We start from the raw sequence: 12,759 nt of genomic DNA, 5'->3' as shown, positions 1-12,759 counted from the left end.
CTCAGTCCCACACATGATGAGGGCAACATGAACAATTTTAAGAAATTGTATCTTCGCCAAGAGGATTTACTCTTTAAGTTTGTTGAGCAAATAATTATATCCACCTGCATTGAATTCATAAACTCACCCCAAAAAAGTTTATGAAGTTCCAAATAAAAGGAAAATTAAACATGTGTTTCCCCCTCCCCGATACGGTTGAATTTCAGAGTTTTTGTGGCTCATTTTCCTTTTTACTCTTAAGTATTTATTTATGCTTTAAGGAGACAATAATGATTATCCAGGTTGCTTTTCAGTTGCTTTATTGACTTTACATTTTTTCCATGCAAATGGGCAATACTGTACTGCTGACAGAAACTCAGAGTGGGAAGGCAATCTCCAATTAGAAGCTGGCAACACAAGCCCCACCTGGCACATGGAAATAACACAAGGCTCACCACAGACGGGTCATTAAAGGCATGTCAGGAAAATGCAAGGAAAAGGAATACAGCGGGAATCACAGTATGAATGAATCTCAGGGGAAATGACCGAAGTCAAGGCATAAGGCAGAATTCATCGTGATGATCATGGTGATTAGAGAGCTCCCCCATGAGAATGCGCAGACAATTTCTCAACTGTAGCTCCCTAAGCTTTCTCCGGATTTCTCTCATCTCCTCCATGAACATTTCCATATCATCTCCATCTCCACCCAGCCCATCATTAATCTGCCTGTTGGGAATGGCCCATCGAAAGTTAGGGGCAAGTCGGCGAGCTTGTCCTCTTCGGTGGTGGTTGTGGTTATGGTTATGGTTGTGGTTGTGGTTGTGATTGTTGTTGTTGTTGTTGTTGTTTGCAGCAGGCTGGTGGCCCTCACCTCCTCCCACAGGGCGGTCTTCCTGTCCATTCTGCAGGGGCTGCTCCATTTCTTCGTTTTCCTGGTGGATATTGGCCATGATGAGTTTTTGTTTTCTGATTGTTATTCTTTGAACACAAGTAAGACAGGGCAAGGAAAAAAAAAAATAAACTGAATGCTTGATACAGTGACCAGCAAAACTCAGAGACTAACAACAAGGGTTTTAATTATTTTCTTCCCCACCTTACAGTCTCCAGGCAACCTCAAGGGAGCCTCCATTTTGAGCCCCTCCCCCCAGCCCTTTCCCCTCCCTCCCCCAAAGCCCACCATTTTTTATTTCCCAGGATCCTTTCCCTGAGCTTTCAGCCACCAAAATGGAGGACTGAGATGGAGAGTATTGTGGAGTAGGGGTTCTCACCGGGGTCCTACACGGGGCTCTGCCCACCCTCCCCCAGCCGCCGCACCCCCAGACCCCCCAACACCCTGCCCCTGAACCGACCTGGGCCTATCCCTCGCCGCGCAGTCGTCCTCTCAATTCTCGGCGCCGCGACTCTCGGCTAGCAGACCTGCAGACACGGTGGGATGGGAAGGACCCGCCGCCGCCGCCGCCGCCGCCTGGCTCGGCTCCGCACCCCGCTTCCCCAGACCCGCCGCCCAGCCCCCCGGCGCGGCGGCCCGCGATCCCCAGCAGCCCTGCCCCGGCCCGGCTCCCCAGGGCTGGGTCTAGCGCTGTCCGCGGCCCGCCCGCCCGACCAGCCCGCCCAGCCGCCCCTTCCCCGGGACCCCCGCCCCTGAGCCGCCGGGGCGCCCCTTCCCGGGCGCAGCAGCAGCGGGGTTCCCCGCGCGCTGCACAAAGCCGCCGCGGAGCAGCGGTGCCCGCCCGGCCGCCCGTCGCCCTCGGGGCCGCCGCGCGCAGGCCGCTTACCTGCCCCGCTCGCCTTGGGCCCGATGCCAGCCCGCCGCGCGCACACAGGCTCCGAGCCGCTGGCCAGACGCGAGTGACGACTGCACCCAAGGCTGCGTCGCTCTGCAGCCCCGGGTCACGTGAGGGTCCCGCGTCACCGCCGAGCTCGCTCCCCCTGCTCGGGAGGCCAGGGCGGCGGGAGGCCCCGCCCCCGCCTCGCAGCCGCCAGCGCTCACCTCAGGCCCCACCCGTCACTCATCCGGATCCTCACCAATCTGAGGACCCACGAGTGGCATCACCGTCAGGAGGTTGGATGGCTCCCTTCCCTGTTACCAGGGAGAGTCTGCACTGTCCTCCATCTCTCCCTCCCGCTATAGCCAGGTCTTGGCTTTGGCCTTCTTTGAGATTCCACTCCACCTTATCCAACTGTTTTCTCCAGGACTTCTCCCCATAAGACACCGTGAGGTGGAGAGTGGGGTAGACTGTACACATTTCTCTTTATTTCCTGAAAACATACAGACACATGCGCGGGGTACACACACACACACACACACACACACACACACACACACACACACGATCAGAGTGCTTTAGAAAATTCAAAATTATAAGGGCCATTCCTTTTTTGCAATGATGGGGATTGATCCTCTAGCTTTGTAATTGCGGTACAAGCTGTCTTCTACTGAGGTGTATTTACAGACCGCTCCACCCCCTTACCCCCTCAACACACACACTTTTTAAACTTGAAAAAAAAATGAGTACAGTACCTGTCTGTGTTGTTGGGGCTACACTTAAATTTCACTCTTCCTATGTCAGCCTCCCTTGTAGCTAAGGTTAAAGGCCTGCACTACCAAGACTGGTGAGTTTTCAGTTTTGAAAGAAATGTTTCATTCTACAAAATGAAAAGAAAACAAAATGCTACTGATGCTATCATGCAGAAAATATCTTCTCTATGTTTTGGATGTCAGTTTTGAAATGCACTGTATTAGTCTGTTTCAATTTTTAGTTAAAAAGAAAGGACTTGCTGAATACAACTAATGCTTTAAAACAAATCTGGATTAGTTCCTACAGAGAGAAGTCATAATTTTACATGACTTTTGGTGTATGTGACAGGTTCTCACTATGTAATCCCTGACTATCTGGAGCTCACTATATTTAACAGGATGGCCTCAAACTTGGGGTGATCTTTCCTGCCTCTGCCTCCTCCTTCTGTCTCCCAAGGCCTAGTATTATCTGAGATGTCTCTGATCCCATAGTCCTCAGGAAAAAGAGCCATTTGAATTCTTTGCATTTCTCTCCTAACCTTTCAAACCACCCTACAAATATTTAATAAGCTGAAAAATATAAAATATCTTCAAGTTACTCCCCAAACCTTCTACTCCAGTATAAATGTCTCAAAAAAAAATTAGAAACTTGGATGAAACTATTAAACTTGGTCTGAAAACTCATTCTGAATGCAACTGTTTCTTCCACCCTGATATAGCTGTTTTGGTTTTACAGGTATTTGCTTTGAGACAAAGTCTCACTCTGTGGCCCAGACAAGCTTAGAGCTGAAATCAGCTTCATTAAAAACAGACAAAACAAAACAAAGGTCACAGCTAGAAGATAGAACTTTTTGGAAACATAGTTGCCAATATTTACAATTTAATAACTTCATTATGAGAACAAAGTTCCTTCTAGTTTGGGCCTCGAATTTCTGTATTGTGTCCCGATAAATGAAGCAGGTCACTGGAGATGTAAAGCGCAAATGCTTGGTGTGTCACAGTTTGGAAGCTATCGATCACAGATAAAATTGTGAGTCTGGAGATATTAACATATAGCTCCAAAATCTCAAATTGCAAAATTATAGCCAGTAATTGCCATTTAAGATAATGCTGGTGATTTTGGAATTCTGTCTCACAGTTCACAACTCTTCCTGGCTAAAAATAAAAAGTATAGACAAATTGATCAACTTGAACAAAGAAGAATGATTCAGAAACCAGGAAGCCCATAAAGCCAGAACAGATTCAAAGACACTGCTCTTTAACATGGTCAAGCCTCATGTTTTGGACAGAAAATGGAAATGAACAGAAAACAGAACTGAATTTAGGCAACAGCTTGATTGAAGTTAGGCTTACTGCTTGCCTAAAAAAAAAAAAAATTAAAAATTTAAAAAAATTTAAAAAAAAAAAAAAACCAAACAGTACACTGGTCGACTTGATACAAAGCAGAGTCACCTGGGAAGAGGGGCCCTCAGTTTAGGAATTGCCTCCAATAACTTGGACTATAGGCAAGCCTGAGGATATTTTCTTGTTTAATGATTGGTATGCAGAGACCAACCCAATCAACTGTGGACAAAGCTGCCCTTGAGCTGGTGGTGCTGGGTCATATAAGAAAGCAAGTGAAAAACCATGGAAAGCGAGCCAGAAAAACAGCATTCCTCCAAGGTCTCACCTTCAGTTCCTGCATTGGCTTAGCTCAGTGTGGGGTTATAACCCTCGAGCCAAATAAACCTTTCTTCCCCCAAGTTGCTTTATCACAGCAACAAAGCACAGAGGAGAACACAAGGTTAGAACAGTTCCTCCCCAATTACTGACTGCAGTGGAATGTGTACTTGTTAAAACCGAGCTTTCCAAAGTTTGACCTTCCTTTAACCTTGTTCTTAAGTTATCCTGCAGTTTCTTGTGTCATTATTCATGTATAGAGTCATCTTTAGGCCAAATTTTGTTTAATTTAACATCCTACAGTCTGCTCTGATAATGGTATTGACTGAAAGTATGCCAAATAGAAACATAAGCTGATGTATCAGAGAATTCAGAGTTCAGATTCAGTCTGCTAAAGGAATGACATGTCAATTATTTGCCATGATTTTGTGTTTCTACAGTGAACCAGGGATTTTCTAGAAGAATATGGTTATACATAATAAGAATTCACTACAGGGGCCGGAAAGATGGCTCAGTGGTTAAGAACACCGACTGCTCTTCCAGAGGTCCTGAGTTCAATTCCCAGCAACCACATGGTGGCTCACAACCATCTGTAATGGGATCAGATGCCTTCTTCTGGTGTGTCTGAAGAAAGCAACTGTGTACTCACATATAAATAAATCAATCTTTTTTTAAAAAAAGAATTTGCTGCAGAGCCTAGCAAATTGTCAATGAAAATTGACTTGTTATTTTTATTACCATTAAGTTGTTTTTAAGAATATTTTTAGGAGTGTCAGTACCTGACAATTTTTCTTTGCTATATTATACTGTGAAATCCACAGGTCTGCTTCACATACCTAGTGGTTTACAGTATTTTTTGGACAAAGTAGGTGAATATTTGTTGATTGAATGCATCCATACTTAAGATAATTGTTTATTGTCGCTCAATGGGTAAGATCGCTGACTTCTCTTCTGAAGATCCTGAGTTCAAATCCCAGCACCCACATGGTGGCTCATATTCATCCATAATGAAATCTGAAGCCTATTCTGGTGTCTGAAGACAACTACAATATAATCACATATCATAAATAAATAAATCTTCAACCCCCCCCCCCTGCTGGCAGGGTTCAAAGTTGAACTTGAGGAGAAAAAAGTTTGAGATTCAGACATACAAAGTAGGACAAAAGGCCCTTATATGTTATAGTAATGTCAGTATAAAAGTTACATGCAAGATGCTGTCCAGTCTTCAGAGATGCCAGCAAAACCTAAGAGAGCTACTCAGGTTGGAACCCTTGTCATTGGAATCTATAAAAATCTAGCTTGACTCTCAGTGGTGATTAATTACAAGGGAGTAGCAATTAGGTGAGAGATTAACTACATGGTAGTAACCCTAGATATTTGGGTGAAGAAGTGCACTTTTGTTTTGTTTCCCTGAGTGGTGAAGGTTGAACTTCGTGCCTTACACAAGCTTGGTAAGCACTCTGTCACGGAGCTTCATCTCAAGAACTAAGACTAGTCTTTTTATCTCTCCTCCGCAAGCTTTTACTAAAGCAAACATACAAACATACAAGGAAGACTGTTAAGCAATAGAACACCTCTGTCCCACACATACCATTCCCAGGAGCCTCTGTTCTAACTGCCCTAAAGAGACAAGAAGGACTCCAAATCTAATATGTGGCTGATTGCTCAAGACAAAAAGAGCCAAAAATTCAACTGACTGAACATATTTTAAAAGCTGTCGTCAGCTAGAAGTCCAATAACAACACTAATAAATAGTTAATCCCAGTTAAACTGGGAAAGCCATGGCAAAAGCATGTTATTTTTTACTGTTGTGTCTTTGTTTCATGATTTCATATGTACCTGTTAAAATCCTTCCATCAAATTCTGGATCTATCAGTACAATGACCAACCAGAGGAATTGTTGAAAATCTTGTGTTTGGGGAGGTTTTGGGGGGTTTTGTTTTTATTTTGTTTGATTTGGTTTGGCTTTTTTTTTTCACTAGTGGAGATTAAATCCAGGGTATTCATCAAGAGCCCTTACCTTTGAGATAAATCCCGAGACCTTCTTCATCAGTTTGCTTATTTGTTTTTGAAACAATGATTCTCAATGTAACTCTCATGGATTTGGCTAGAGTGCACCTAGTTGTACTGTTTATGACGCTTATTTTCTTCTCATTATGTTCTCCTGGTTGAATGGTACGCTTTTAGCCCTGACAGGCCCTGTGAGCATAGTGACCCTGTTCTTGTTTAGATGTTTCTCCTCATGCTTCATTATTATACCTTCTTGTGGATTACTCTTTTCATCAGCATTGAAACACCTATCACAAATAAACTGGGTGTCAAGAATATAGGTAAGCATGTTTCCCTCAGCAATCCCACACACACTGACAGCATCTGAGTAAATCTAATTATAATATTTCCCCCTTTGGACCCTGACTATCTTTTGTACTAGAGTAGTCAATATGTATCTTCTCAGGTACCACAAGTCATGAAGGCTCTTAACAGTTTTGTATCTGTTAAAACAACAGGATTCTATTGGATATTAGCCATATCTTTGTTGAATGAACCTTTTATTCTGTTTCTGTCTAAAATGAGTTTTGTACTGTGGCTGGTTTTGTGTGTCAACTTGACCCAAGTTGGAGCTATCACAGAGAAAGTAGCCTCTCTTGAGGGAATGCCTCTATGAAATCCAGCTGTAAGGCATTTTCTCAATTAGTGATTAGTGGGCCCATTGTGGGTGGTGCCATCCTTGGGCTGGTAGTCCTGGGTTCTATAAGAAAGCAAACTGAACTAGCCATGAGAAGCAGCCCAGTAAACAGCATGTCTCCATGGCCTCTGCACCAGCAGCTCCTGCCTCCAAGTACCTGCCCTGCTTGAGTTCTAATAACTTCCTTTGGTGATGAACAACAATGTGGAAGTGTAAGATGAATAAAACCTCTCCTCCCCAACTTGCTTCTTGGTCATTATGTTTTGTGCAGGAATAGCAAGCCTAAGACAGGCTTGTATTTAATTTTTGGAAAGAGGTTTTAAAAGTGTGTCTATAGCCTCAAAATATAATTGTAAGCTGTTTCAGCTTGTAAGTACCATGGCCATTTTAGTTACAATCTTCTCTCTTGTTTTTTAATCAAGAGTTTCCATATGGCAGAAAAAAAAGTAAGTTCTTTGGATTTTAGGACATTCTCATAAATATTGTTTACTGCATAAACAGTTTTATAAATGAATCCTGAAGTACTGACTAACTTAGAGAACAAAGCCACCAAATGTTAGCATTTTTCCCTGTCAGAGTCTGAAATTTTGCAAGGTATATAAGAGAGATATTACATAATGCCAATAGGGCCCTTCAAGGGTGCCCATAAATGGAGCTGAAGGCCTGTTCTCCAGACATAGCATAGTACATGTCTTTTACAGTGGTTTTTCTCTTTGTAGAGTAGTGGAATCTTGTCCCCTTTAAGCTCCTTTTTCCAACCTAGGCTCTCTCTAAGGCAATCTGTTAGAATCTGGTTGAGGAAATATATAATTCCTCAGGACCAAAGCTATTATATTAACTGGGTTTCTTCCCTTACTTGTATCTTTCCCTTTGGCCTTTTGGTTGTCTCCATTTTACCTGTGTTAAGAAGAGCAAAAGTCAAATGTGAAAGGTAATCAGGAGTGTCTGCCTGCTCCTGGAGTTTCCTCCTAGTGTCTGGAACAGATGGACAGATGAAATAAGCATTAACAATATCTTATCATGGATACTGTCATTATACTAAACTTGACCTATATGCATACCATCTTTCAGTTTTTAAAGTTTCCCATATCATAAACTTCTTATAATTTAATCAGAGCACCCACAACATGTTTAAGCCTTTTAGTTTAAACTTTAAAAGAATGTAGAGGTCAAAGAACAACTTGCATAAGTCAGTGCTCTCCCTCCAAAGTAAAGGTCCAGAGATTCAACTCAAGTCTTCCCGTATGGCCATAAGCACCTTTATCAGATGAACGATCTTCCCAGTCTTTATTCTCAATTTTAAAAAAACAATATTTTATTTTATAACAAAACTAAAACCTAGACTTGCCTGACAGCATTTGATTTTTTCCTCTTTAATCTCCCTTTGCCCAAAATACCTTACACCTAAAACTTTCTGTATCTCTTCTTTTATGTGATGATTCTTTTCAGTTTTGTTTACAAAGTTTAGAAAACATTTTTCCTGATAAAACAATTTATACTCTAATGAATCTTAGCAATCTGTATATGAACTTCAGCAAAAGCATATTAACACTCCTGGAAACATTTTGAACAACAAATTTAAATAACCAGAAAAAATTTAAGCCCCATTCTAATAGGCACCTAGAAAGTGATTCTTTAAAAATATTTTTTTATGAATATAGGCCCTTTCCCCCTACATGTATGACTATGGTCACAAAGGAGGCAAGGACAGCATTGCATTCCCTTGTTGTAGGAAATATTAAAAAGAACCTCAAGTTTCCATGCTACACCTATCTACTCTCTGCCCTGGGGATGGTCTCGCTGGCTCTGTCTCTATTTAGCCCCAGCAGTGGCCAATGGCAATCCTCCCAGCTCTAATTCACTTGTCTCAGTGCTGTCTCTACCTTCTTAGCCATTTACCTACAACAGCTAGTTGTCACAAATCCCCTTAACCTAGTAAATCAAAACTCTAGCTTATAATTCACATATATAATTCATTATAATTTATAATAATAAATCAGGCAGATTTATATATCAATAAATTGTCAATACACAAGATGCCCACAGAATAAATTCAAGGCCAATTGATAATGGGACAAGCTACTCACCTCGATTAGACAATTTACCCCATTATCCTATCCCTATAGGATATTATATCTACCTGTAGCTATTTAAAACCACACAGAATCTAAATCATCCTGTTCATCCTCCATCTTACTTCCCCTTTCTCCTGTTTTGCTCCCTGTCTTTACAACTCTTAGCTCTGCCTCTCTTTTCCCTGTCCATTCACAGGCCTCCTGCTACACTAATATTCAAATTAATTGGACACAGAAAATCCTGCCACATTCCCTAGAACTGGAATTACAGATGGTTATAAGCCAGCATGTGGGTGTTGAGAATCAAATCTTAGGCCTCTAGAAAAGCACCAGTGCTCTTAAATGATGAGCTATTACTCCAGCCCCTGAATTTCTTTTAAAGCATTCATATCTCATTTGGACTTACAAGGCAACCAAAAAACAAAGCTGGACAATGTTCTGGCATTTCTGGCTTTGCTTTATATCTATTTTTCGTTGAGTTCCTTCCTTCCTTTTGGATGCAAGCATATTAATTTCAAAAGAGCTGAAAGCACTGAGAAAAGTTGTATCCCTAGTCCTTGGAACAGCATTCTAGAAGAGGAAAGGGTCGCACTAGGAAGTAGGGCTATTCACCTCTTGAAAACCAATCCATAAACAACAGGGACTGCTTGAAGCATCTCATAGAACCAGAGTTAAGACAGTTAACATCCAGATAACATCTGAACCAGAACTTGTCCCTTTGTTTTAAAATTTTAATTTAAGGTTCATGTTAATACCCCAACAGTGGACCAGGCAATTACCATTCTCTTTAACTGCTATATTAGGACAGGTGGTCAAGTGTACCTGGTGAAGTCTATTTTTAACCTTTAAACTCCTAATACATTATGAACTGAAGTGAATTTGAGCTAACGTAACAATTTCAATTTACATGAGCATTCATTTAACACCAAATAAATAATGTAAAAACATAAGTGCATATGAACAATGCATATATAATCATGCATAAAAATGAATTTTGTAAATATTAAAAATGTTGTAGCTTTCATTTAGAGCTATTATTAGTCAGTTTTAAGTTAAATCATTGATCTAAATTGTTTAGTTTGTGGCATTAAGCAATTCTTAATTACAAATGATGGTATGATTTTTCATTTTTAAAAAAAGATAGAGAACTTATATCTTAAAGACAGATTTTAACATCAGTAGATACACAATAAAATCATAAAAGTCAAAATATGAACCTAGTCATTCAGATTCAAAGTAATGTCTTTTCTATTTTAAGAGCTAAATAGCAGAATGAAAGTGACCTTACAGCAAAAATGCCTTTCTTGGTATTATTTGAGGCCAAAGATTTTTACTTTCTAATTTATGGTGAAGACATTATATTTTTGGTGCTTGCTTATTTATCTGGAAGAAAGAGATAAAAGATGTATAGACTTCTGGATGATGAATAATACACCTATCCAGTGAAAATCTGGAATATATTCCTGCCTGGTTCACCCATCCAGTGACAGACATTGTCTCAAAATTTGGTCCTTTCATGTACTTTAGTGGCTACTTTTCCCTCTGGTTTTCCTTACAGAAATTTCTTTCATGCCTTAGAAAGCACTGTCCCATCCAGTGAAAAGTTTAAAGAAACAGACACTCACAGCTGCTGGGATTTCAAACTCTCATAAAATGAAAATATATGGAGCCCAAATTCATCTCCTTTGGCCTTTCACTGTTTGAATAGCACTGAGGGAAAAGTTGTTAGACTCCTTCCTGACTGAAGCTGAGCACTGGTAAAACTGCATTCGGGGGCAGAGTTCCCTTTGCCTAAGGCAATCTGCTTCACAGAGAATACCTAATATGGGAAAAACAGCAAGCACCTTTATGAAATAGCTGAAGAAAAGAAAAAAAAAAAGAATGCCTTTAGAATTTAGAAGTCAACAGAGTATAGAAGTGGCTGTGTCTAGTGGATTTTGCATCTGACATATGTAACTTTGAGGAGTAGCTTTTATCCATGTGTTTTATTCAGGCTTGTCTTGAGTATTTATAGGAGTTTGAGGGGGCTCAAGACTGTTGGTGATCACTCTCATGACTGCCTTCTGGACTAAATCAATAAAGTTCCTTTTAACCTAGGAATGGGTATCGATGTACCTAAGGGATTTCTGAATTTGGCACTTTTCAAACACTTTGTGAATTTCTGGCCAGAAAATCAAAAGCAAAGTGGGCAGATCATCCAAGTGACAGTCTGGGACAATCATCAATAATGACTCAGATAAATCATGGATGGATTCAGGCCCCAAGATATCAACAGGGAAAGGAAAGATTCCACAATGCCACCCTCATAAGTCTAAGAAGTTTTGTTTTTTTGTCTTTTAGGGACCTCAACACAAGCTAAACCAAGATTCAAGCCTGCAATGCAGAAAAGTGTGGGTGTGTGTCCCACAGGATATCAGAGTAAAGTGAGAGGTACCCATGTGTACTATTGGCTCCTCAAGGATAAATATAAATGTCTTAACAGTAATCATATATATCCCATTTTGGTGGCTCTCGAGTTACATTTCAAAAGGTTAGTAAAAAATGTTTTCCCCTTTTCTCTCTTTTTGATAAGTGAGACTATAAAGTAATCCAGGAGGTACCTTTGATGGAATTATAATTGATAAAATAGGGGGCTGGGGAGATGGCTCAGTGGTTAAGGGCACCGACTGCTCTTTCAGAGGTCCTGAGTTCAAATTCGAGCAACCACATGGTGGTTCACAACCATCCATAATGAGATCTGAAGCTATCTTCTGGTGTCTGAATACAGCTACAGTGTACACACATATAATAATAAATAAATCTTTAAAAAAATAAAAAAAAAATTAAACCAGGAGTGGGCCAAAGAGATGGGTAAAGGCACTTGTTTACAAGCCTGATGACCTGAGTTGGATCTCTGGAGCTGACACGGTAGTCAGGGAAAACAAACTGCTCTGCATTGTCCTCTGACCTCCACATGTGCTCTGGGGCATGTGCATACACATGCACACAAAAATAATTAATATTAAATGATTGATTAATTAAATAAACTACAAACAGGCTAGAGAGATAGCTCAGGTATTCAGGGCTCGTTCCACTCTTGCAGAGGATCGAAGTTGGGTTGTAAACACCCATGTCTGGCCTGCTCCTGGAGAATCTGGCATCCTTAAAGGGCACTGACTAATGTGCACACCACCCCTATATACATAATTTAAAATATAATCTTAAACATTTTTAAACACAAAAAATCAGGACCAACCATGGTTTCACATGCAATTTCTGGTAAGACTCCTAAAAACTTATAGTTTGGATATCTGGGACCAGAGGAAGGCCTTAAATAGTTGTTAATTGAGCTAGAATTCTTGCTTATCTGCTTCAACTGGATAATGGGCTTTTCTCCCTTTTCCTAAGGAAATTCAGGTCTGTGATTACCAAACATCCAGTTGGAGATATCATAAATATTGAAAGTTTATGTGAAATTCATTTTTTAAAACTAAGTGGCTGCTGGGTGCCATTGGTGCATGCCTTTAATTTCGGCATTTGGGAGACAGAGAGTCTGCATCTGTGAGTTTGAGGCCCACCTACTCTTCAGAATGAGTTCTAAAGCAGACAAGGCTACATAGAGCAACCTAGTCTTGAAAATCAAAAAAACAAACAGCTGATTTATACCTATGCAATGATTTTCTTACCTTTTCTTTTTTTAAAGATTGATTTTATTTATTATATGTAAGTATACTGTAGTTGTCTTCAGACACACCAGAAGAGAGCATCAGATGGGAATCGAACTCAGGATCTTTGGAAGAGCAGTCAGTGTTCTTAACCTCTGAGCCATCTCTCCAGACCCTTTCTTACCTTTCCTGATACTT

General features: G+C 40.8%; 2 protein-coding genes across 3 annotated transcripts; one reads left to right on the top strand and one right to left on the bottom strand.

The window, feature by feature from the left end:
- Positions 1 to 282: 282 nt before the first annotated feature.
- On the bottom strand, positions 283 to 1,786 carry Bex3 (brain expressed X-linked 3). Of its 2 annotated transcripts, none has more exons than XM_052171567.1 (3): positions 1,755 to 1,786; positions 1,329 to 1,395; positions 283 to 957 (listed from the first exon to the last, which is right to left on the bottom strand). In XM_052171567.1, the coding sequence occupies exon 3, from the start codon at positions 927 to 929 to the stop codon at positions 531 to 533; it is 399 nt and encodes a 132-aa protein (XP_052027527.1). In that variant the 5' UTR covers positions 930 to 957; positions 1,329 to 1,395; positions 1,755 to 1,786; the 3' UTR covers positions 283 to 530. The 2 variants fall into 2 exon arrangements, with proteins under 2 accessions (XP_052027527.1, XP_052027528.1); XM_052171568.1 differs by having other exon boundaries at positions 283 to 911.
- On the top strand, positions 1,217 to 2,771 carry LOC127674596 (proline-rich protein 2-like). Its single transcript, XM_052170304.1, has 3 exons — positions 1,217 to 1,228; positions 1,285 to 2,041; positions 2,740 to 2,771. Exons 1-3 carry the CDS (start codon positions 1,217 to 1,219, stop codon positions 2,769 to 2,771), a joined length of 801 nt encoding a protein of 266 aa, XP_052026264.1.
- The last annotated feature ends 9,988 nt before the right edge of the window (positions 2,772 to 12,759 follow it).

Source organism: Apodemus sylvaticus, chromosome X, assembly GCF_947179515.1.
Source record: "Apodemus sylvaticus chromosome X, mApoSyl1.1, whole genome shotgun sequence".
NCBI lineage: Eukaryota > Metazoa > Chordata > Mammalia > Rodentia > Muridae > Apodemus > Apodemus sylvaticus.
This window is presented reverse-complemented; position numbering and strand designations above follow the sequence as displayed.